This window comes from Heterocephalus glaber, unplaced genomic scaffold, assembly GCF_053883595.1.
Source record: "Heterocephalus glaber isolate CG9 unplaced genomic scaffold, H.glaber_assembly_v1.0 deba00001606, whole genome shotgun sequence".
NCBI classification, from domain to species: domain Eukaryota; kingdom Metazoa; phylum Chordata; class Mammalia; order Rodentia; family Bathyergidae; genus Heterocephalus; species Heterocephalus glaber.
Genome location: NW_028258377.1, coordinates 41,196,335 through 41,221,213, shown reverse-complemented (window position 1 = coordinate 41,221,213; position 24,879 = coordinate 41,196,335). Strand labels below are relative to the sequence as shown.

The 24,879-nt window shown below is 54.1% G+C and overlaps 1 protein-coding gene and 1 long non-coding RNA gene across 2 annotated transcripts; one reads left to right on the top strand and one right to left on the bottom strand.

Moving 5' to 3' along the window:
- Window positions 1–1,668: 1,668 nt before the first annotated feature.
- Window positions 1,669–8,749, bottom strand: LOC147823035 (uncharacterized). Its single transcript, XR_015444681.1, has 2 exons — window positions 6,963–8,749; window positions 1,669–6,324 (listed from the first exon to the last, which is right to left on the bottom strand). It is a non-coding gene; the product is annotated as an uncharacterized LOC147823035 (long non-coding RNA).
- An 87-nt stretch (window positions 8,750–8,836) lies between these two features.
- Grm6 (glutamate metabotropic receptor 6) lies at window positions 8,837–21,828 on the top strand. Its single transcript, XM_004836706.4, has 10 exons — window positions 8,837–9,537; window positions 10,694–10,910; window positions 11,174–11,309; window positions 12,197–12,351; window positions 13,186–13,326; window positions 13,425–13,625; window positions 14,777–14,922; window positions 15,015–15,638; window positions 17,868–18,179; window positions 19,089–21,828. The coding sequence occupies exons 1-10, from the start codon at window positions 9,043–9,045 to the stop codon at window positions 19,284–19,286; spliced, it is 2,625 nt and encodes an 874-aa protein (XP_004836763.3). The 5' UTR covers window positions 8,837–9,042; the 3' UTR covers window positions 19,287–21,828.
- The last annotated feature ends 3,051 nt before the right edge of the window (window positions 21,829–24,879 follow it).

Sequence of the window (24,879 nt, the reverse complement as noted above, 5' to 3'; positions counted from 1 at the left end):
CAGAAACACTTGTGATCTTTTGCTGTTGTTTGTGGTGCTGGGGATCAGCACCTGCTAGCAAGTGCCCTACCGTGGAACTACATCCCTGGCCCTGCTGTTATTTTTCGTTAAGATTTATGATTTTCACTAATGTTCTGGTTCCAAATCTGCTTATAGCTTGAGGGGTCTGTTCCAATTTTATTCTTTTCATACCTCTGGGTTTTTTTAATCTGGAGTTTTACACAACACATGATTTCTAAGAATACATATACTGTGCTCCAGCATAAACACCTGCATTCATCTCTTGATAATTTTGTGCTATTTTAGTATATGTGCTGCCAAAGCGAGCACAATTTTGTGCTATTTATCTGCACCTGGAGTCTCCAGCTATTGCCCCTTCTGCCTGATAGACGTCAACATTGTTCTATCAAACTCTTCACTCAGGTTTCTGTCAAAGTATCACCTATCATAGAGGCCTTCAGTATATTCAGCTGGATATCTGCAGGCAAAGGGGTGAAGTTGTACCCTGCCTACTGCCACATACGAAAATTAGCTCAACAGGGCTCAAAGACCTAAATGTGAAAACTAAAACTCCAAAAATCCAACAATAAAACATAGGTGTAAATTTCCATGACCTTGGATTTGCAATACATTCTTAGGTGTGATACAAACAATGCAAGAAATAAAAGAAAAATATAATTTGAACTTCATCAAAATTAAAAATTTTGCTCATCAAAGGACATTATCAAGAAAATGAAAATAGAACTCACTGAACAGCACAAAATATTTGCAAATCATATGTCTAATAAGGATAGAGTATCCAGAATGTACATATACATCCTACAACTCATCAAGAAGACAACCCCATTTAAAAAGGGTAAAGGATTTAAATAGCCATGTCTTCAAGAAGATATACAAATAGTAAAAAGCACATAAAAAGATGCTCAACATCATTAAGTCATTAGGAAAAGCAAATGGAAACCATAATGAAATGCACTACACTAGGAAACTGACAATTAGAAAAATGTAAGTACATAGCAGATGCTGTTATTGCAGGATAGTTTTCACGACAGCTTGGAGCTGACCCAGTTAACTGCAGACTGTGCTGGGAATGCAGCGTCCTGAAATCAGAAGGGACTGGCGGGGACAGCCTGAGCTTGGCTCCTATCCCCTCTAGAAACAAGATATCCTTCAGTGTTTTAGACCAATGACTCATATGTTACCCCAGGGCATAAAACCCAGGCTGGAGGACATCTCAGCTTCCTTAATTGTAGTGCAAATGAGTGACACATGGGCAAAACTCGTCTGCCATGGGCAGCTTTGCTGAGTTTGGGGAACTCCTAGTCATGAGGCCGAGCTTCTGTGGGACCCTGCTGCCAATGTGTAAGTAATAAGCCTGCCTCATGCAACTTGTTGTGTGTGGGGGGTGCCCTGGCTCATGGAACTTAGACAAATTGTTAACCAGTGCCTGCTGCTAAGCCTACTTTGTATTGGTGAGGATGCAGGGAAATCACAACCCTGTGCACTATGGACAGGAATGCAGCGGGTCAGCTCCTCCTTAAATACAGAGGTAAAAGTGTAGCTCCATGGTGGAACACATGTTTAACATGCCTGAGGATCAGGGCTCAGGGCTCAGGATTCTGTCCCCACCACCACAAAGGAAGAAAGACGAGAGAGAGAGAGAGAGAGAGAGAGAGAGAGAGAGAGAGAGAGAGAGAGAGAGAGAGAGAGAGTGAGTCACTCTATGATCAGCAATTTCATTCCTAGGTACATACACAAGAATACTGAAAATAGATACTCAAATGTTTATACACAAATAAACAAAAGATGAAAGCAACCCAAATGCTCCTCAGTGGATTCTGGGTAAACAAATGATATAAACATGCAATGAAATATTAGTCATAAAAGGAATGAAGTACTGATACATGCTACAGTGTTTATAAACTTCAAAACATTATGCTAAATAAAAGGAGTCAGACACCAAGATGACACACTGATCTCATTTCACTTAAATGAAATATTTAGATGAAATAAAATGAAAATAGGTAAATCCATAGAGACAGGAAGCAGATTGGTGCTGGCTTCATGGAGTGGTTTAGGAAGGGTTTCTCCTTCTTTAACTACTTGATAGAATTCACCCCATGAAGCCACATGGCTCCAGAATTTTCTTTGTTGGGAGAATGTGTTTACTATAGGTCTGTTCAGATTTTCGATTTCTTCTAGAGTCGGGTTTTGTAGTTTCAATGTTCCTAGGTTATTGAGCTTGTTAGCATAAGCTATTCCAATTATCTCACTGTTCTGTATAAACCATTACATTTCTGGAAAATAGAGAGTAATATCACCATTTTTGTTTCTGTTTTTTTTTTTTTTTTTGGTACTGGGGATTCAATTCGGGACCTTGTGCTTGCGAGGCAGGCACCGGAACCACTGAGCTAAATCCCTGGCCCTCACCACTTTTGTTTCTGACTTGAGCACAGAGAGAGCACCAAACCAGGTGAAATAATGATAAACCTTTTGGTGGTAGGGGTGTAGCTCAGGGACAGAAGGATTGTCCAGCATGTACAAGGCCCTGGGTTCAGCTCCCAGCCTGAAAGATAAGCCTTTCAAGTGAGGCGTTGCAAGTAATCACCAAGTGGATCAAATAATGACTACATTGTATGTTGTAGCTATTTATCTCGAATTGTTTTACTACAACTCAAAATTTTGTCTTTAGGGTTTAGTCCAATTACTTTTATTTCAATTACTGATATGTTTCAATTTAGTTCTTACATCTTATTTTTTAATTGCCTTGTCTTCTGTATGTTTTAAAATCTTTTCACTAGTCTGGTGTGGTGGCACACACCCATAATCCCAACACTGGGAGGCTGAGTTTGGAGGATCTCAAGTTTGAGCCCAGCCTGGGGAACTTAGTTTTTTGGTTTTTTTTTTGTTTTTTTGGTACCAGGGATCGAACTCGGGACCTTGCACTTGTGAGGCAGGTGGTGGAACCACTGAGATAAATCCCCAGCCCTCAGCCTGGGCAACTTAGTGAGTTAGTGAGACTCTCTCAAAATTTAAAAAAAAAGGGGGGGAGGCTGGAGATCTAGCTCAGTGCAAAGGCCATGGGGTCAATCCCAGGAACACACACACACACACACACACACACACAATCTTTTAACGTGAACATACTGCATAAATTGAAAAACAGAAGAGCATAAATGTGTAGTGTGACAGATTAGTGTAAATCAAATGCTTGTGCAATTTCTAATGACACAAAAGCACCCTCACCAATCACTTCCTCACGGTGATGCCTCCTTGCATTTCACTGTGCCCCTTGCACTTTTTTTCTCGTAATTTTTTTGCCTGTGTAAGGGTGTCGCATCAAATGGAATCAGTGGTATATTCAACAATATGTAAGATGAATTAGTGTTGTTATATATCCTGTTGGCTCATTCATTTTTCTCTTGCATGAGCACACTCCAAGTTCTTTGTTCACTCTACTGTTAATGTGCCTTTGATTTGTTCAGTTTTTTCTCTAAGGAATAATAGTACTTGGAATTTTCTTGTCCTTATATCTGTGCATCCATCTCTTCAGGGCATAGACCTACCAGTGAAACTGCTGACACACAGGCAAGTATACGTTCAACTTTAGTAAATAATTCAGAAGTGGATTCTTGGGAGTTATACTAAGGTACCTGCCCACTCGCAGTGTGTGGCAGACACTTCCTGTTATTCTCACATTCAGTAACACCTGGACTTCTCTGTCTTTTAAATTTTAGCCTTTCTGTTGGACTCTGCTTTTAATTTAAATCTCCCTAATTTTAATGACGTTGAATGTCTTTTTATCGTCTATATTATTTTTGTAATTCATCTTTTCATCACTGAGTTTTAGAAGGCCAGGCAACATTCTGGATGTTAGTCATGGGGCGCATGTGTTGTGAATATCGGCTCCACTCCGCGGCTTGCCTTTTCACTCTGTGATGTCTTTTCCTCTTGTTTCATTTTTCAGAAGAAACTGCATCATGATCCCTTATAAGTCTGTCCTTTAGCCTTAGGAACTGTTGAAGAGGCAGGGGGCACTCTCCGTCCACCCTCCGAAGACCCAGTCCTTGAATCTGCTAAGCCAGATTGACGGAGAGAAGTTTACCCGAGGAGCTGGTAACCCAGTGAGGTCGAGAGGCTCATACACCTCGCTTTATATGGGGGGGGAGTTACGGGGTGCAGGCACTTTCAGAAGGGGGTGAATAATTTTTAGGGGCAATAAAGGGCCTCAAAGAACAGGCAATAGCCTGGAACAGAGTTTGCCTAGGCTCTCGTACGGTGCCAACGCTGTCCTTCCCTCCTGCCAGTTAATCTTCCAGAGGGTCTGGACTTTGGGTAAAGAAGGGACCTCAAAGAAAGCCCCTCCCTGCACTTTGAGAGAGAAGGGTCAGAGATGGGGGTGCAAAGCCAGAGAAAAAGTTCAGCATTTCAAGCACTGCATTTTGGATTTCTGAGTACCAACAGTATCGACGCTTTATCCTTATGCTGCCTGCGACAGAGTTCTTGGATTTAAAGCTGCCATATTCATTCTTCTGTTCTGCTGTGGTTGGTGTTTGTTGTGTTTAGTCTAAGGTGTTAAGGTGTCCTTCCCTAAGATCATGGCATATTCTATTAGAAAACCCTTTTGTGGGGTGGGGGAGGCTGGGGATCGAACCCAGGGCTCCGTAACGCTAAGCACGAACTCTGCCACAGCCACACCTCCAGCCTCCTCACAGATCATCTTTCACCTGCTTTTAGGTTGTAATTCCCATTCAGGGCCATGATTCACCTGGAAGTGATTTTGATGTATGCAACGAGGCAGGGTCAAGTTCCATTTATTTTCATATGATTCAATTTTCCCACATCAATAATTGAAAAGACTGATTTACCCACCCACAAACCTGCAGTGTTTATTCTCTCTCTCTGTCTCTCTCTCCCATTACCTCCGTGTGTGTGTGTGTGTGTTGCAGTGCCTTCCAACTGACACTCTGGATCCGTACTCTGGACCCTGGTGGGTCCACTCTAGCAGTTGGGCTTCCCAACCTGAGCTGATACTGTGAACAGAAATCCCAGTCATGCAATGAACAGGGGTTGGTTTCCATTCCTGGCCATGACCATGAGACTGACTCTGAATACCGTCTATGAGTTGGACAATTAGGACAGAGGTGATAAAGCCTGCAAACCTGTTTGGCTTTCTCTTGCTGCTTCATTAATCCATGTTATGTGCTATTACAAAATACCCAAGGCCGGGTAATGTACAAAGAAATGTGTTTAGTTCACGGTTCTGGAGGATGAAAGTCCAAGACCCGCAGCTCAGTCTTTAGCCTCCAGTGAGGGCCCCTGGCTGCATCACCTGGCACAGAAGTGACAAAGGAACTGGCTGTATGCAGGAGGGGCCACGAGCGTGGGGACCACTCGCTCTGAGGAGAACTAATTCACTGTGCACAGCTGAATCCAGGCACCGCCCCTGGCCTAAGCCTCACACTAGGCCCCCATCTTGAAGCCCCCCCGTGCCCCACACTGCCACACTGGGGATGAAGCCTGCAGCGCATGCACCCTGCAGACACTCAAAGTGTATCCAGCTTACAGTATGGCTGTAACGAATCATCACAAACCTGGTTAAATGAAACAACTCAGTCTTTTTCTCCGAAGGTTCTAGAGGCCCACAGTATGAAAGCAGTTTCCCTGCGTTGAAGTTAAGATGTCAGCGGGGCTGCACTCCTTGAGGGCACATCCATTTCCCGGTCTTTACCAAGTCTTAGAGCTGCATTCCTTGCTTGTGGTTTCTCTGGGCTCCTTCAAAACCAATATTTAATATCTTCAGTCTTTCCCTGCTCCAGGTTTTTATTTACCAGGACCTTCAGGACAATGTGGAATCCACCTGGATGATCCAGGATCTTCTCCCAATCTCAAAAGCCTTAATCTGATCTCATCTTCAAGAACCCTTTGCTGCACAATGTAACAGCCACAGGTTCTGGAGACCAGGACGTGAGCAGAGGTGGGGCCATATTCAGCTTACTGCGAGGCCTCTTAAGAAAAAGCTTTCTGCTGGCCTGGTGGAGCACACCTGTGATCCCAGCACTTAGGAGCCTCCAGCCTAGGCCACACAGTGAGTTCAAGGCCCGCCTGAACTGCACAGCAAGACCCGGCTTCTAAATAAAGAAATAAATGCGTGCATGCGTTCATTCATTCATTAAAAGAAGAAAGAGAAAGAAAAGCTTCCCTGCTCTTGCATAGACTTTTCGTTATACATCTGGGGTGACTTCTCTGAGATTCATTCCATGGCCTTTTCCACTTTGATTTCTCGAATTTTGAGGAAAATTTGTATTCTGGCTAAAGGTTTTCCTATTAAACAAACAAAAACAATTAAACAGTATCTCTGAACTAAGAATGCTCTGGTATTAATAAAGACTTTTTTTAAAAATGAAAAGTTTCTCAAATATATTTCATTTTCAAAACCCTTTATTTCCCCATGAAAAGACAGATAAAAATATAATCTTTAAAAACATGTCTGTAGTTCATTAAAACATTTCTATTCCAAAACGGGGTCAATCCCTCCATTATCAAAACTGTGAGCCCAAATTTTTATGTTCATATTAACCTTCAAATCTATGCCAACCTCAAAAAATAAAAAAGATGTAAGGAAAACTGAAAATCTTTAAACTGGATTCAGTTCATCTGACCAGCCAATGGGGCCTCTACTGCTTAGGGTAAGATTCATATTTGTTCAAATCACTTTCAGGCTTTTCTTTTGCAAATAATCCCTCTCCACTTATATAACATCATGGACCAGCAAAACTGTACCATGTGTAGCTTAGGAATAAATAGACATCTTTCTCTAAGACAGTGTTTCAGCGTGTTGCCCAATCTGGCTATAAATTCAATGTACTCCAGCCTCAGTCTCCTTAATAGCTGGGGTACAGGTATAGGCCACTACATTCAGTTTAGACATGTATTTTAATACACACTCCACATTAACCTACCTTTGATAGATTTCCATGCATCACACTCCTCTAAGCTCACTTGACCTACTATGAGGCATCAGGACCTTGCATTTCAATAGTTGCAGTGCTTTGCAAATACAGTGTGTGTGCAGCAACAAACTGCTTCTTTAGTTGTTCTTTGTGGTTGTGAAGTTCAGCATGTCAACAACCCCTGGCTCAGGCTGGGGTAGAAGAGGCCAAATAGCAACCAAATGCAGCTTGGGATTCTCAATTCGATTCTGGATTGGAATAAAAAGAGCTAGTCAGGGAACTTTCAGGTAATTTGGAATGTATGTTGACTTGACTAGCTGAGCTCACCCAATGCCTGTTTCAAGAGCTCATAACAACCCTGTGAGCAGTTATTATTGTTTTGAGGGGGTAACCAAGGTTAAATGAGGTCAGAAGGGAGGGGCCCTAATCTGATCAGATAGATGGCCTACTAAGAAGACGAAAGAGATCACTCCAACCACACACAGTGAGGAAAGGCCATGTGGGAACACAGCGGGCGGGTGCCCTCCTACAAGCCAGGAATAGGCCTCACCAGGCCCCGGCCACACCAGCACCCTCATGTGAGACTCCCAGCCGCAGGAACTGAGAAGATAAATCTCTGTTCTTTAAGCACCGGGTCCGCGGCACTTTGTCTGGCAACCCAGACGCCCAAGACAGTCACGGTTTAAATTCCTGCTCGGCCCCCACTCTGTCTCTCCTGGTGGTCGCAGCGCCATCTGGTGGTTTGTAGCTCCAAAAGCGAGTCCTTGCGCGGAGGGTCACAGGGCAGTTGCACGCCGCACAGTCCCCGGGGGGCAGAGGTGGCCTCTGGGGGAACCTGGAGGGCGATGAGGCTGGGTCCCGATGACCACCTGGGCCCAAGCGTGCACCTGCTGCCGCAGAGGGCTCCGCGGCTGCAGTGGGGTCTCAGAGACGCCCTCCCGAGGCGTGAAGGTGCTGAGGGCGGGCGGCAGGCAGCGGGGAAGGGAGGGGCTGTCGCCGAGTCCGCCAAGGCCCCTCTTCCGGGCTCCTGTCCTGACTGCCGGGACTGAGGCTCGAGGCCCGTGGGCGCGCCGTGGGAAGACAGAGGCGGCACGTTTCCCGCTTGCCTCCCCCGGCAGGCAGGCCCAGTCCTCCCGGCCGTCCTCATCGCCGTTAAAGGGGACCAAGCCGCCTCAGGCCGCCCTTGCACAGCCGGCTGATCCCCGCGGCTGGCAGTCGCCACCTGTCCCTGGACGCCCTCCGCTCCCTGGCGTCAGGGAGCCGAATCAGCTCTCAGCAGGGCTGCTGGTAAGGGGCTCCTGGCCCAGCCGAGACCCGGAAGGCAGGCCAGCGCAGGCAGCCTCCCGCCCTGCTCAGACCCGGGCCCAGGAAGCCTCGTACAGCGACAGGGCGGCTCTTCAGGGTCCAAAGTCACAAGCGAGACCAGGCGGGAGCTGCAGGAGCTGCCGTCCCTTCCTGCTCCAAGGGCGGCGTGGACCGGCGGTGCTGCCGTCTTGGGCCAGTCGCTTCCCTCGAGAGGCCTGTTCCCCTCCGGGCTGCGTCCGCTAAGCGCGGCCCGCCCGGCGCCCTCTGCCTCCCGGCCCGGCTCTGACTGCACTCGCGGCCGCTCGGCCCTGTCTCCTCCACTCAGGCCCCTGTGGTCGGAAGGAAACTGGGGGCCCCAGGCCGTGAGCGGCTGGAAAGACTGGGAGAGGGGGAGAGGGCGAGGGCCGGAGAGAGGACAGCAAGCCAGAGGCAGGGACCAAAGGCTCAGTCCGACGGGCGGGCGGGCGGGCGGGGAGAAGGCAGGGACGTGTGAGAGACGCCGAGGACGACAGAGCCACGGCCCGGGGGGGGGGGGGGCTCGGAGGCGCAGCTCAGGAAGCGTCCGCCCCGCCCCGCCCCGCCCCGCCCCGCCCCGGCCCTTAAATCCTCCAGGCAGCCTCGGCGCCCGGAAGACCCGGCCCAAGGCGAAGCGCTGGCGTCGGAGAGTGCGCCGGGACGGGACGGGGACAGGGACCGGGACGGGGACAGGGACCGGGGCGAGGCTGTGGCTTCTCCGCGCGCCTCGCTCCTCCGCAGGCCCCCCGAGGACGCGCTCGGACCCGCCATGGCCCTGGCGCGGGCGCGGCTGCTGCTTGCGCTAGCGGCCTGGCTGGCGCGCGCGGGCGTGGGCGCCGGCGCGGGCGCGAGCTCGGTGCGCGTGGCGGGAGGCCTCACGCTGGGCGGGCTATTCCCGGTGCACGCGCGGGGCCCAGCGGGCAGGGCGTGCGGGCCGATCAAGAAGGAGCAGGGCGTGCACCGACTGGAGGCCATGCTGTACGCGCTGGACCGCGTGAACGCCGACCCCGCGCTGCTGCCTGGGGTGCGCCTGGGCGCGCGGCTGCTCGACACCTGCTCGCGGGACACCTATGCGCTGGAGCAGGCGCTGAGCTTCGTGCAGGCGCTGATCCAGGGCCGCGGCGACGACGGCCATGAAGCGGCGCGCTGCCCCGGGGGCGCCCCTCCGCTGCGCGCCGCGCCCCCCGAGCGCGTGGTGGCCGTCGTGGGCGCGTCGGCCAGCTCTGTGTCCATCATGGTGGCCAACGTTCTGCGCCTGTTCGCGGTGAGGCCGGCGGGGCCGTCCTCCTCACCCAGGGCTGGGGACGTCTCTCTTGCTCTCCTCCTTCGGGAAGGGGCCCTGCTTTGGTCAGCCCGGCTCACACCGAGAGACCGCCGCTGGAGGGCGGCGGCCAGGCTGAGGACTGATGCTGGTCGTGGAACCATGGCGGCCCTGTTCTCCACTTTTCCCTCGCTTTGTCTTCTTGCTCTCTTCTGTCCCCCTCCTTGGCCCTCCCACGTTTCTTCTCCTCCCGTATCCCTTCCTCCTTCCGTCCCTTCCTCGCTGTCCCCTAACGGTCCACGCACCGCACCCCCCTTCCAGACCCTGCCTCCCAGACGCGCAGGCAGCCCCTACGCCCGTCCCTCTTTCCAACTTTCCCTTCAGTACAGTACGTACAGCATGTCTTCATGTGGGGGAATATATCTGTTTATAATTTCCATCCCGGCCTCTGCCTCTCCTGCGTCCTCCCCCTCGCTGCACTCTGTAACGTCTGCCTTTATTGTACTCTTTATTAGTAACTGGTGTCTTTCTCCGACGTGGTGACTACCCCTCCCCCCGCCCACTCTCAGCCCCTGCGGCTCCCCGGTTGCTCCCCCTGCCCCCAGCCCCGATCTCCTTGTCCCACCCAAAGGCTTAGCCCTCTTAATCCCAGCCATTCGTCTGTCTAATGCACACAGATAAAACCCAGCTTCTGGCAGCCCCTCCATTGGTCTGGACAGTCCCTAAGTCAGCCCCCTCCAGCTCTAAGGGGCCCCGGGGCTGCCCTGCACAGACCCCCCTCTGTGGGAATCAGGAAAATGTGCTTTCTCTGGGGCCCACAAGGACGCCCCTTACCCCAGGCCATGCAGTTGTGCCCAGTGTTTAGATTGGCTACGGCTGAGGTCAGTCCCTTCCCCGTCTCCAGTGCCCTTGTCGAGGACATGGCCTGCACAGCTGTCAGGTGGCTCTGCTCTTGGCCTGGCCTTCATGCCTTCCCTAGGCTATTGGATCCATTCACACACAGCAGCCCCGCCCCCGTGTGGCCCCCAGCTCCCTACCCCACCTTCCATGCACGTCTGGCCCCAAACTGTCTTTGCCTCATCTGTGTCCCGAGTGCCCACCGCCCTCCCTCCCCAGGGCTACGGACCTCCCATAGCCCAGCTGTCCTTCCTGCCCCCAGATACCGCAGATCAGCTACGCCTCCACCACCCCGGAGCTCAGCGACTCCTCGCGCTATGACTTCTTCTCGAGAGTGGTGCCGCCTGACTCCTACCAGGCCCAGGCCATGGTGGACATCGTGCGGGCCCTGGGATGGAACTACGTGTCCACACTGGCCTCCGAGGGCAACTATGGCGAGAGCGGGGTGGAGGCTTTTGGGCAGATCTCCCGAGAGGCTGGTGAGCTGGGGACAGATGTGAGCCAGGGGCCAACAGGTGGAGCAAGAGGTGGGCACGCTGGAACCCTTGCTGGCCGCGGGGCTGTGTTAGGGCGGCCCAGAGCCCTTTCCCTGGGCAGACTCAGGCCTTGCCCTGCAGCTGCCAGGTAGGGGCCAGGCAGGAATTCAGCGGGCCCAGTGCTGCTCACCGTCACATGCGGTAGCCACGGGAGTGTGGGGTGTGGGGTGTGGGCCAAGGGCTGACTGTGATGCCCCAACACCCAGGAGGGGTCTGCATCGCTCAGTCCATCAAGATTCCCAGGGAACCGAAGCCGGGCGAGTTTGACAAGGTCATCCGGAGACTCATGGAGACGCCCAACGCCCGGGGCATCATCATCTTCGCCAATGAGGACGACATCAGGTCCGCGCCCAGCTTCCTCCCCACTGTGGACTTCTCTGCCTCATTCTTGAGTCTGAACCAGGGCTGGCCTGTGTGGAGATATTCAGGCCTAGCCTGGAAACGTGTCCGTTTCTATCATCACAATGGGAGAAGGGGCCTATAGGCCACCTGCGAGCAGGAAGTGAGCTGGCAGGGATGGCTGGGGTGGGGGTGGTACAGAAGACATCAGCAGGAGGCCGTGGACCCAGGCCCTGAGCCAGCTGGGGGCTCTTCTGCCAGCCTGGGAGGCACTGTGACACTGTGGGAGCAGTTGCAGAGGGATGGGTGTGGCTTTGGGCTGGCCTGCTTTCCCCCAAGGAGCTATCTGGTTTTTTTGTTATTGTAACAAAATGCCAGAGGCCGGATGATTTATTTAAAAAAAGGTTTATGTAGCTCACAGTTTTGGAGGCTGAGTCCAGCTGTGGCAGGGCCCCAGGTGTCATGGCAGGGGTGAGAGAGAGGGTGAGATCACACAGCCAGTCAGGAAGGTACTGGGCAGCGCTGAGCGAGGTCCCCAGAGAGCTGCTTAAGCCCTGAAGAGTCAGCCACCCCGCAGGGGGCACCTCTCAGGGACCCACCTCCCACCACTGCCCTGTTGGGGTCCAAGCTCCCAACACAGGAGCTGGCCAGGGACAAACGGCAGCCGTGTCTGAGCCCTCGCACCCTCGAAGGCCCAGCGAGAGCGTGGAGCATGTGGGCAGCCTTGGGTGGGGAGTCTGGGGAGTGAGCCCTGGACTCTGCGCCCCACTTGTCCTCATGATGGGGATCTGCTGTGTGACGTGGAGCCAGGTAGACAGAATGCAAGTGGCTGGGGCAAAGGTGGAGGAGCCTCCGGGTCCCCACTTAGTGCCTCTGCTCATTCCTGCCAGGAGGGTCCTCGAGGCCACACGCCAGGCCAACCTGACTGGCCACTTCCTGTGGGTCGGCTCGGACAGCTGGGGAGCCAAGACCTCGCCCATCCTGAGCTTGGAGGATGTGGCCTTGGGGGCCATCACCATCCTGCCCAAAAGGGCCTCCATCGATGGTGGGTCTGGCCGTGCTGTTCCCAGCCCTCTCGTCCCCTCCCGGGATGCCCACTTTTCACATCTGTGCAATTGGTCGCATAATCCAGGCTCCCTTAGACTCCAGGCAGTTCTGAGTGAGTGAGTGAGTAGGGAGAGCACACAGGGCTGGGGTTTTGGCTTTGGCTTTTAATTTAGTGGATATATTTAGGGTTTTACCAAAGCCACTCCAAATTGAAGAGTGGGGCGATATGGCAGATGCTGTCCTGCTGGGGACAGTGGGGAGGCCTGGCCCTGCCCACCTGTGACCATCTGGTGACCTGGTCTGCAGATGCGGCGATCTGCTCAGGGCTATAGTGTGAAGCCCATACCCAGCGAAGGAGGGCTCTGGGTGGTGGACATCCTGGAACCCTGTCCAGCTTCTTGGGTTGCAGGCCATGAACTGGACTGGGAGTGGCTTTAACAGTAAAGGCATTTCATCACAAGACCGGGCCTGAAAGCAGGTGATTTCGGGCATAGGGCAGCATTTCCACGACGTTAGCAAAGCCCTGGGCCCTGTCATCCCTTCTGTCCCACCTTGCTCTGTGGTTGCTGTGCCTTCATGCTGATGGCCTCATATTGACGAGATGGACGCCCCAGCTCCACCCATTCCATCTTTACAGCAGCATCTTAAGCAGGAAAGAAGAGGGAGGGATAAAAGTCCTTCAAGTGGTGGGGCTGTGAGCTTGCTCCCGGCAGGTGTTGAATTCATTGTCCAGGACTTGGTCGCACAGCCACCCCGGGACGCAAAGGGAGCAGGTGGCAAAGGGACTGGCTCAGGTGGCCGCCACCCTTCTCCCTCTTTCCCTCCCTGCTAGGGTTTGACCAGTACTTCATGACTCGCTCCCTGGAGAACAACCGCAGGAACATCTGGTTTGCCGAGTTCTGGGAAGAGAATTTTAACTGCAAACTGACCAGCTCAGGCGGCCAGACAGACGATTCCACCCGCAAGTGCACAGGTGAGGGCTGCCCAGGCTGGCAGCTGGCGCGGAGGAGGGGCAGGCCGGGCTTGGCGCCTGGGGGACAGGAACACTTCCTCCCGGCCTCCGCAGGACAGGTGAGGAACGCATCGGCCAGGACTCTGCCTATGAGCAGGAGGGGAAGGTGCAGTTTGTGATCGATGCCGTGTATGCCATCGCGCACGCGCTACACAGCATGCACCAGGCTCTGTGCCCCGGGCACTCAGGGCTGTGCCCCGCGATGGAGCCCACGGATGGGCGGACCCTGCTGCAGCACATCCGCGCTGTCCGCTTCAATGGTGAGCGAGTGGTGAGCGGAGCCGGGCGTGCGGGGGAAGGAAGCCTGGACCACTACTGGGCGGATTCTCTGCAGGGCCAGGACAACTTGGGGTGGCCTGAGCTTAGCTCTGAGCTGCTCGAGCGTAAGCCACGAGTGGCCTGTGGCCCGCGGCAAGGCCGCCAGCCGTGGTGCCCTCCGACAGACCAAAAGGACGTGCTGTGTGCGCCGTGGTCTACTTTTCTCGCGTCACTGTCCTTTAGAAAACCAGCTCCACTCCGCCCCGTGTTCACTGACCGCCTTCTCTCTGCCGAGCTCACTGCTCCATAATCCACCGGCATCTCACTCCACACCAGCTCTGAAAGCAGCGAAGCAGCGGCAAGACATCGGCCAGACTTAGTTCAGGTCTGGTCTCCCTCACCCAGGTGGCCGAGCCTGCGGTTTGCTTTTCAGATTGTTGTAAAAAGTGCGTACAGCAGTTTACCGCCTTGATAGTTTCTGAGTGTGCGTGCGCAGTGGGGCGCCCAGACCCCAGGGCGAAACTGCGCCCATTGAAGACGACAGCTCCCCACCCCGCAGTGCCTGACAGCCTCACCCACCCTCTGTCCCAGTGAATTTCGCCACCCAGGTGCCTCGTGTGAGTGCAGTATTTGTGCTTTTGTGATCGGCTTTCTCACTTACTGTGATGTTCTAAAGCCCCATTGTAAAATGTGTCAGAATTTCCTTTCTCTTTAAGCTTGAGTAATATCCCCTTATTCGTCCACAGATAAACACTTGAGTGGCTTCTGCCTTTTGGCTGCTGTGAATCAAGCTGCTCCGAACACGGGGGTCAGATATCTCTTCACGTCCCTGCTTCACCCAGAGTGGAATCTCTGGCTCGTTGGGCAATTCCCGTTTTAATCTTTTGCGAACCCACTGCACCGCGCCCCGCGCTCCCTGGCGGCTGCGCTAGTTTACGTTCTGCGTCCGTGCGCATCCTTGGGGACGCTTGTTAGCTTCGTGGCTCGGGTGTGAGGTGGCGTCTCCTGTGGCATTGATTTGCATTTCCCCGATGATTAGCGGTGCTGGGCACTTTCTCGTGACCCCGCCTAACTCTCCCGTGGTCCTGGCTGGGCCTCGAGGCCTCCCCCGGAGACTGGAGAGCTAGTTGACAATGACGGGCTCTCCCTCCAGGCAGTGCGGGGACCCCCGTGATGTTCAATGAGAATGGAGACGCGCCCGGGCGCTATGACATCTTCCAGTACCAAGCAGCCAACGGCAGTGCCCACAGCGGCGGGTACCAGGCAGTGGGCCAGTGGGCAGAGGCCCTCAGACTGGACGTAAGCGGCGCAGACCCGCTCTGGGTGCGGCAGCAGGCAGCCGGCCCTGCTTCCTGGCAGCAGAGGTCACGGCCGTGCATTTTCTGTCGCAGGTGGAAGCCTTGCTGTGGTCAGGCGACCAGCGCGAGGCGCCCAAGTCACAGTGCAGCCTCCCCTGCGGGCCGGGTGAGCGGAAGAAGATGGTGAAGGGCGTGCCCTGCTGCTGGCACTGCGAGGCCTGCGATGGCTACCGCTTCCAGGGGGACGAGTTCACGTGTGAGTCCTGCCCCGGGGACATGCGGCCCACGCCCAACCACACGGGCTGCCGCCCCACCCCGGTGGTGCGCCTCGCCTGGTCCTCGCCCTGGGCCGTGCTGCCCCTCCTCCTGGCCGTGCTCGGCATCATGGGCACCACCACGGTGGCGGCCACCTTCATGCGACACAACAGCACCCCCATCGTCCGCGCCTCGGGCCGCGAGCTCAGCTACGTGCTCCTCACCGGCATCTTCCTCATCTACACCACCACCTTTCTCCTGGTGGCGGAGCCCGGGGCAGCCGTGTGCTCGGCCCGCAGGCTCTTCCTCGGCCTGGGCACCACCCTCAGCTACTCGGCGCTGCTCACCAAGACCAACCGCATCTACCGCATCTTCGAGCAGGGGAAGCGCTCGGTCACGCCGCCGCCCTTCATCAGCCCCACGTCGCAGCTGGTCATCACCTTCAGCCTCACCTCCCTGCAGGTGGGGCCCTGGGTCCCAAGGGGTGGGCAGGGGCCTCCCGGGCTGGGGGACGGGCTGAGGTTTGTTCCCCGCTTTAAGAATCAGCTGTGGCAGCCCACGCCTGGGAGGCTGAGCAGGAGGATGGCAAGCTCAAGCCCAGCCCGGGCGACTTAGTGAGACCTTATCTTAAAATAAATGACAAGAGGGGATGTAGCTCAGTGGTAGAGCGCTTGCCTAGCATGTGGCAGGCCCTGGGTTCCATCCCTACCTCCAGGAAAAGAGAGAGAGAGGGAGAGAAATGGTATTTGTAGAGGCACTCTGTTCCGCTTCGGCTGCCATGTTAAGTATCGGTAAAAGCTGCAGGACGTAGAGCCCTTCTCTTGTAGGTCGAGAGAGCAGTGCTTTAGGCGCATCCACGTCTGCTGCTCAGTCCTGCAGGGAGATGGGTCAGGCAGGCAGGCAGTCCAGGCACTCTTTGACTGCTCCACGGCACAGGAGTGTTGTAAATTGCACAAGCCCTTCCCGAGTTTGAGCCACGTTTGAAAACAGGGCAGGACACCTGTGACCAGTCTTCCTAAGGCACAGGCTCTGCGGCCGTTCGGGCTGAGGGGGCAGCACGGGACAGGAGCACTGTGTGCCGCCTCACGGTCAGGCGTGGCGTGGCCTTGGGGCTTGCGCTGGCTCAGTAGCAACCTCGAGTGGGACACGACTCCCATGTCTGCGAGGCCCTGGCTGTTTTCGGTGCAGAGGGAACTAAGGGACTCGTGGCTCGGGAGGTGGGACCAGGGCCCAGTCCCGCTGCAGACTGCTGCCCTCCCTCCCCAGCTCTGTACGTGCTGTGCCGTGTGTGTCCCAGCCCGGCCTTGGCTCTCCTGAGTCTCTGTGCCTGGAAGGCGCCCGTCTTCCTCCAACCCCACGCCCTGTGCCTCCCTCATCTGCCCGAGTCCTGAGACGGTACTTGGTGCTCGGTGCTCGCAGCGTCCTGCTCCAGACACTCCCGTGGCTGCCCTGCCCAGCACAGCGACGCCCAGACTCCACTCAGACCTGCGCCAGCCTGGCTCCTCTGCTCAGCTGACGGTTTGCCGGCCCTCACACTCTGCCCTCTCCATGCAGCAGAACTTGGGCTTTCTGCCAGGGGGCCGGGTGTGATGGCGTCTTACTGGCCCTTTGCTCACTTGCAGTTACCAGTGGCCTTTGAGCCTTCTGTTCTGCCAGTTGGCTGTTCCCATCCTCTGCTCGTTTTCTGTTATTTTACCGGAAGTGCAGGATGCCAGATTGGGGAGGATGCATTTGAGCTGCTGGCCCCGTGCATCACCAGCCTTGGGTTTTATTTTCTATGCGTGACTTCTCCCCACCCAGAGCCTTGTTCTAAAGGGAGCTGCCATGTTGCCTCTTGAGTTTTATTTTATGGCCTTTTGGCTACGGAGCTGTGCCGTTAGGAGAATCACAAGAGATGTTTCTTTTGGGTGGACAGATGATTAGAAGCACCTCCTCCTTCAGGATGCCTGGCATGGCACTGATGTGCTAGCTAGATTTTAGCCCTACCTACCTCTCTGATCAGCCACTCTTGTGCAGTGAACAACCCGCACGCACACACAGGGCCGTCCTTCCAGGATCTCTCCATCATACAGGGTCTTAGTCCCTGCTTCTCAGCGTCCCTTGGCTCAAAGTCTAATGTCTTCTCACCACGAAGGAACTGAATCTCCATTTCCCCAGGAGCTTGTTCTGACTGAGCCATGCCAGGCCTTGTGCCTCTGGGCTGTGAGGTGCCCGAATTTTGAGCTTCTCGAATAATCTTGCTTGTTCAGTGGTTCTCTGCAGAAGGAGGGGCCTTGGGTTTGCCCTGTTGCTACACGTGGCCGACCTGGTGCTCTCACCTGGAGTGGAGATGCTAATGCCCACCGTGAGGAGGGCACTGGAGGAGTCAGTGTTTCCTCCAGGCCTGGCCCTAATCGGTGGCCCTCGTACCAGCCACTCCCCCAAGATGGCACTGTGTCCTTAAACTGCTCCATTCTGTGGGTGGAGGAACTGAGGCTGAGAGATGGTGTGCTCGGCGCCCAGCACTGGTCACGGTTAGACCGTGGAGCCCCTCACAGCAGCCCAGCCACCACGGAGGGTGCACCAGGTGTGGGGTCCCCACCCCACTGCCCCTCCCCCAGCTTCCCCCTCAGCAGGCTGGGGCCTCCAGGGCCTGGGGCGGGGCTGGCACAGACTGGTGGAGGCGGTGTCCTGACAGCGTGGCTTCTGCAGGTGGTGGGGGTGCTGGCCTGGCTGGGGGCCCAGCCCCCACACGGCGTGATCGACTATGAGGAGCAGCGCACGGTGGACCCGGAGCAGGCCCGGGGGGTGCTCAAGTGCGACATGTCGGACCTGTCCCTCATCGGCTGCCTGGGCTACAGCCTCCTGCTCATGGTCACGTGCACCGTGTACGCCATCAAGGCCCGCGGCGTCCCCGAGGCCTTCAACGAGGCCAAGCCCATCGGCTTCACCATGTACACCACCTGCATCATCTGGCTGGCCTTCGTGCCCATCTTCTTTGGCACCGCCCAGTCCGCCGAAAAGGTGAGTGGGGCCCTGTCCCATGTGTTTCCTTCCTGTCCCTAAAGGGCTCCGTGGGTCCGAAGCTGGGCCATCGGGAGGCTTCGTTACTAGAGCAACCAAGTGGCAGCTGATGGTTTGCATAATGAAATGCCGTGCAGTCTCCCCAGTGTCTCTGTGCTCCCTCGCTCCATGCCTCCCTTTCTTTGTTCATTCACTTGCCCATTCTTCCAACCTTCTTCCTAACTTATGTTTTCCTAACTTTTTGTGTATTATTGCTTGTTTTTATTTGGGGGCAGTTCTGGGGATTGAACCCAGGGCCTCCACACTGAGCTACATGCCCAGCCCTCTTTATTGAGACAGGGTCTTGCTAAGTCACTGGGCTCGAACTTGCAGTCCTCCTCCCTCCCCTTCCCAGACTCCTGGGATTAGATATGCACCACCCACTCAGTTCCTAATTTGTTTGATTTTAATTCAGTTTGTTCCCATACTTTATATCACTTAACTCGTTAATCTGCCAGTCCGTTTGCTTGATCATTCGTGCTGTCATTTCTTCATGAAATGATTCATGGCAGACCATGCATCCTCCTGCTGTGCTGCCCGTCTGTTTGCCCATGTGCTTTTTCATGAATGCCCTCTCCCTCCGTTCATTCCTGTGTCTGAAAACACAGCACCCTCTCATGCCATGCTCCAGACCCACGTTCCCAAGCCTCACCTCCCCTTCTTAATAACTTAGTCCCTCCTGCCCTCACCCTCTTCTGCCTGGGTCAGAGTCACAGTGTGGCTCCTGCCTCCTCTGAGAGGCCTTGGCCTTTCCACCTTCCTCTCCTGAGGGTGACTCCCACTCACACAGTGAGCAGACACTCCTGTCTTCGAGCCAGCAATGCAGGAGAGCAGGCTGAGCCCCAGCTCCTGCCCTCCTCCGTGGCTTAGATCTACATCCAGACGACCACGCTGACGGTGTCCCTGAGCCTGAGCGCCTCAGTGTCCCTCGGCATGCTCTATGTGCCCAAAACCTACGTCATCCTGTTCCACCCGGAGCAGAATGTGCAGAAGCGGAAGCGGAGCCTCAAGGCCCCCTCCACGGTGGCTGCTCCACCCAACAGCGAGGACAAAGAGGATCCCAAGTAGCAGGGCAGTGAGGCCAGGACCAGTGGCTCCCGCCGCCTTCCCTTCCTGGCCCTCTGGTCACTGGCACGGTAGACACCAAGAGGAGGGGTCCGTGAAGGCCACGCTGGGATGGAGATGGCCCTTGCCTCATGCTCCCCCCCTGCCTTTCGGGGTCAGCCAGCTCCACGTGCTCCCTGAGACTGGACTTCCTGCCTGGGGCTGCTCTGCAGAGGGTCTTGAGCCCCCAGGCTCGGACTCTGAGAGAGTGGCCCTCCTCAGCCACTCTCTGGAGTTCTGGCATCGTGGCAGGGCCTGCACACCCAGGGGGCCCTCGGCCGGCCGAGGGAGAGGTCCCCACAGGAGAGGCCTCAGGCCTGGACCCTGCACCGAGGGGCTAGGTTCTGGAGACCCTACTGCCAGGCACAGGGCCGGCCTGCAGGGAGAGCCCCATGAGCAGACGTGAATGAGCACTCAGGGCGCTCCTGCCTGAGTTACTACATGCAGGCACGGGGCTGGCCACCCCTAGAGCTCGGCAGCTCCCCTTTCCATGTGTACCCCTTAAATGCCCAGCCTGGGAAATTCAAATGCACTTGTGTGGGAGTAAAGCAGCGGTGGCATCTGTGTGCTCTGATGCCTGGGGGATGTTGTGTTCCGAGCTAGTTTGGGACCAGCGAAAGCTTGTCATGTCCATGGGGAAGGTTCATTCCAAGCGCAGAATTTAGGATGGACAGAAAAACTTCCTTCCCAGTACTTTTCTGAACAACAGAAGATGCCTGGAGTGCAGATGGATGAATGTTCACTTCTCAGTCATCTTTCTAACAAAAATCTAGATTTTGATTAGGAAATTTTGTTTCCCTGGGGGAAGGATTGAAATGTATTACGTTGGCTGACTGATGAGTCAGAGCTCTGTAACATCTAATGTCTGTGATGGTGTGAAGGAGAACCACACTGCATACAACCCAGAGTCTCTGATCCCCATTAAGCTTGGGAGTAGGGGCTGTTTTTCTGCACTTGGAACGTGAACTAGGTTTTTCTTCAGACTCACCTTGCCAAAGGGCAGATCCTCCTCACTGCTGGAGTTGGGGGCTTGCCCAGTGGGGACCATGGAGCTTTGTTCACTGCTGAATGCTTTCCACAATTCATTAGTTTTGAGGGCTTCTTTCCTCTGTGGGTCCTCTGTGATTACTTTCTGCATTTGTGCTGTTGCCGGGTTTTCCTCCTAAATGAGCACTTGAGGGTCAGTGAGCTCTGATCTCCCAAGGAAGTGGTTTGTTTCATTTACTCTTTTCTTAGTGTCTTTTCAAGTATGAATTCTTTGATGTGCAGTGAGTTTTGACTTCTAGTTGAAAAGTTTTCCACTTTAAAAATACGTATTTATGAGGTTTTCCCCACTCCAAACTCTGTGACTTAGAGTTAGAATGGTTTCTTAGTGGAAGAAGCATTTCCACGTGGTGGCACATAAGGGATTCCTCGCTAGTGTGAAGTTCCTGACTTTGAGCCCTGGCTTGGGGCAGAGACCCACACACACATGGCTCCCCCTCTTGCTGATGGGAATTCATTTTCTTTCCAGTGCTGGGGATCAAAGCCAGAGCCTTGTACATGCTAGGCAAGCTGTCTACACTGCTCCCCTCTCTCCCAGACCCTGACGGGGATTCATCCGACCTCAGTGCTATCTTTCTATTTGGGGCTTTCTCACATTCAGTGCGCTGAGGGCTGGCTGCACACTAGGCGCTGTCTCGTGGCTGTCCTCCTGTTTATTACATTCACAAGGCTGCTCTCCCTTCTGAGTTTCCCAGTGTGTACAGATGTATGTTTTCTCTGAGAACTTTCCCATAGTCTGTGTATGCATGAAATCTTTTGCTTTGATCATTTTTTGATGTTTAGTGAAGGGCTGACACCTCCCTAAAAGTTTCCCTGTATTTTGCTGCACAATTTTAATTCCCTGATGTCCAATCAGGCTGACTGAAGTCCTGAATGAAGTGTGGTGTTTTTTCCAGTCTGTGGAATGTAGAAGGCACTCTGTTAGTAGGGGATCTCTCCTGTTGGATAAGAGTTGGGTTATACCAGAAGGCTGTCTCATATTCATCGTCTTGAATTATTTCTCCCTGGTGAAAATTATATGTTCCAGGGAAAGTGGAGTTCTGCATCGGGGCTCAGTCAGCATTTACTACAATGGCAGTGTTTCGCTCAGGTGTGAGTTTTCCAGAGCAGAGTGAGAATGCATCTTTTTTTGGTACCAGGGATCGAACTTGGGACCTTGCACTTTCGAGGCAGGCAGCAGAACCACTGAGCTAAATCCCTGGCCCAAGATTGCATCTTGATGTAAGCTTGGTGCCACCTCTGCTGCATTTCCACCTGTGGTCCAAGGTGCTGACACTTTTGCATAAGAGGCTTTTTCTATTATATTCTGATGCTTCATCACCAGTGTGGATTTTTTGACACATTATCACATTGTCACATGTATTGTACGTTCGCCCTTTGAAAATGCCCCTACTTCATTACACACACTGCCTCCCCCTTCATTCAGTGAAATCTTATTAAATAAATGTAACTTTTCCCCAGAGGTTTGTGGCTTTCTTTTGCTTCTTTATATATTTATCAGTCTTCAAGACTTCTACAGTGGAATAGAATGCACAATTCCAAGAATATCCACCATCATTTTACTGAGTGGAACAGCTTCATAAATCTTCTTTATCCACACGGTTTGACCGAGGGAGGAAGCAGGCGAGCTGCACCAGCCGGCTCCGGGACGCGGGGCCTGGAGGGCCGTGCACCGCCGAATTTCCCTCTGCGTGGCCTGGCTTGGCCACGCGTGCCCTGACTGAGTGCCTCGGCTGGCGATGGATAAGGACAGAGTCTTCTCCCGGCTGACGGGCCCGCCTGTGACAAGGGAGTCACTGCTGTGTCGTCCGTGCGAAGACAGCACGGAGAGAGCCGCGTGTCCTTTCTCAGCCCTCTGCTGTTTCCAACCCGCTCCCAGTGCTGGCACCGACCTGTCGGGGAAGAAGCTCTCCCAACCCAGGCGCCCCTGCAGCCCTGCTGCGCCCGGGTCGTTTCCAGCAAACCTGAGCAGTGCACATGCCTAGTGCTAAGGGGGTGTTGTGGGGCGGCGACGGCGAACCTTTTAGAGACAAGCGCCCAAACTGCAGCCCCAAACCCACTTTTGTATCGCAAAGTGCCAGCACTGCAATTAGACCTGAATACTGAGGCTTTAGTTTAGAAAAAACACAACTCTACATTAACATCTTTTGTTTGAAAGACAACACGTGTGCCAGTTTCGCCACCACGGTTCTAAGGGATTGGCCCATGTGACCCGGGCTGTCAAGTCTGGTCCGGAGAGCAGACAGCGGGCCAGAAGCGCAGGCAGGAAAGGATGCCACGGTCTTGAGGGGAATTTCTTCTCTGGGAAGAAAGGCCCTTCTGGGACCTTAAAGCCTTCAGCTGATTCACCGAGGCCCACCGTTTCATCGGGCATAATCTCCTTGGCTTAAGTCAACTGCATGCACGTATCAGCCAAATCTACAGAGTACCTTCACAGCAGCACCAGCGTCTGATTAGCTGATCAGCCAAACGACGCATGAAACTGACCATCACACGAGGCAATAATACTGCTGTGTGGAGCCCTGCAGGCCGTCATAATTATGGACTTTCTCTCACGTCGGCAAGAAGAGAGGCCGCAGGGTTACACTGGAGTGTTTCTAGACCGTCTGACAAGCTCGCGAGACCCCCCTGGGTACTGCGTCAGAATGTCTTTAAAATAGCGTGCATATGCGCGTTCTGAGCATATTACATGCAGAATAGTGTGGAGCTCATGCGCAGTTCCTGAGGCAACACTGTCCTCGATCATGTGCGCAGGTGGCTTTTTAAAACTGTCCTTAAACAGTGGTTTACGTGCAGACCGCTGTAGTGAACACGGACAGACATGGGCTGAGTTAACCCTGCTTTCCAGTGAGTGCAGACTAGCGCTCCAGAAGCATCTTCTGATGTGGCCTGGGAGCTGGGGAAGGGCTAAGGAGAGGTGAGGGAGGCCTCTGCCAGTGACCAGCGCAACCGAGAGACTCAGCTCCCAGGGGTTATCTGCGCCGGGGAGGAGCGCTCGCCATGAATCCCAGCCTTTGTTCTCCCTGTTGCCTCTCTGTAGGCGAGAAACCCTCTGCATGTGACTTGCGTGTGCTCTGCCTCACAGGATTCAGGCAGGTAAACGGCACATGGCGAGCCTGCTTGGCGAGGATCCTATTCTCTTTTCTCTTTCTACACACTGAGGTTCTTTGCTGATTATTTGTTTCCTGTGTTTCCCATTTAAGATCATGAGGCAGTGACTACATGTGTGTAGGACAAGTATATATACTCTGCTTGGCAGACATGATTTATTGAATGAATGGCTATTTCCTCCTCTCTCTGGCCCTAGTCTCACCCCTCCCTTGTGGAACACCTCCAAAGCAGGCATCGCTAGCAGCAACGCTCTCACCTGGCCTGGGTCCCAGGCTGTGCGAGTGAAATCCTTCAGGTCCATGTTGTCAGGCTCAGAATCCGGCTGTGGACCCAGGGTGCCCGGACTCTCTCGCTGGGAGAACACTCTGCTCCTACCGCTCCACGAAGCCCAGGCTGGAGAAGGCCCTCTAGTGGAGGAAGTGTGCGGTGCAGAAAAGTGCGTGGTTACAAGCGGGGACTTGTGCCATGACTCCCACACACATCTGCTCCACTCCTGCATCTTGAGCCACGGGGCCTAGAGAGCATCAGAAACAGGTGGCCACGTGTGGCGGGTGAGCATGTGTACTCTGGGCCGTATCACCTGGAGTTGTCTTTGCTTCACCATTTACCAGCGAGCCGTGTGACTTTCAACTGATTTCTAAGCATTTCTCCAGTCTTCTGAGGAGCATTCATATTGTATGTATATTTTCAGTATAGTATGCTCTGACATCTTAAAAAAATCTTGCCAGCTGGGCAGAGACTCTCCTTTAGTTCTAGTCAGTTCCTAAGAGACTGCAAATGGCCCGGCTGGGCAGTATCTTTGTGCAAATAGCCATCAGAGCCTCACCTCCACTACCTGGCCCAGGCCCCCAGAAGGCAATATCCCTCTGTCTTAATCACCCCGGGGCCAGGCTGGAGGCAACTAGGAAGCACTGGTATTCAGCTTAGAGTCTGTCCTTAGCCCAAGCCTTTCACCCTGCCTGCCTTGCCGTTCCCTCAAAACCCCCCCAAAGGCCCTGGCATCATGCTCCTCCTCCTCCTGCCTGTGCCCCCCACTAGCCTGGCGTCTTGCCCACCTTCCTCTAGGACCTGTGAATATACCACACTTGCTTTTCCGAGCCTCTGCTGTCTCCTCCCATGGTTACATGTGCTCACCCTCTCATAACAGAACACGCAACAGGATGGGAGTAGCAGGGTTAGGGCTATTAGTAAACACAAAGGCCTTCAACAGTCCAGGGTGCAAGGTACGCCCTCAAATATTAGCTGCCATCCTCAACAATGGGGGATACGGCTTTTCCTGTTCTACAGACTGGACATGATAGTTTGTGTGACCCAGTGGGTTTGCGTGACCAGACTGACCATAGAGAGAGAAAAGCAGAGCAGCTTCTGGTCTGGTCTTAGTGATTACCGCCCCCCGCCCCGA

What these genes read in the sequence shown, in the direction of transcription:
- Grm6 (XM_004836706.4), top strand. Translation starts at nt 9,043, where the DNA reads ATGGCCCTGGCGCGGGCGCGGCTGCTGCTTGCGCTAGCGGCCTGGCTG. An exon ending in ACGTTCTGCGCCTGTTCGCG is followed by an intron (nt 9,538 to 10,693) that starts GTGAGGCCGGCG and finishes TCCTGCCCCCAG; the next exon opens with ATACCGCAGATCAGCTACGC. An exon ending in GCAGATCTCCCGAGAGGCTG is followed by an intron (nt 10,911 to 11,173) that starts GTGAGCTGGGGA and finishes CCCAACACCCAG; the next exon opens with GAGGGGTCTGCATCGCTCAG.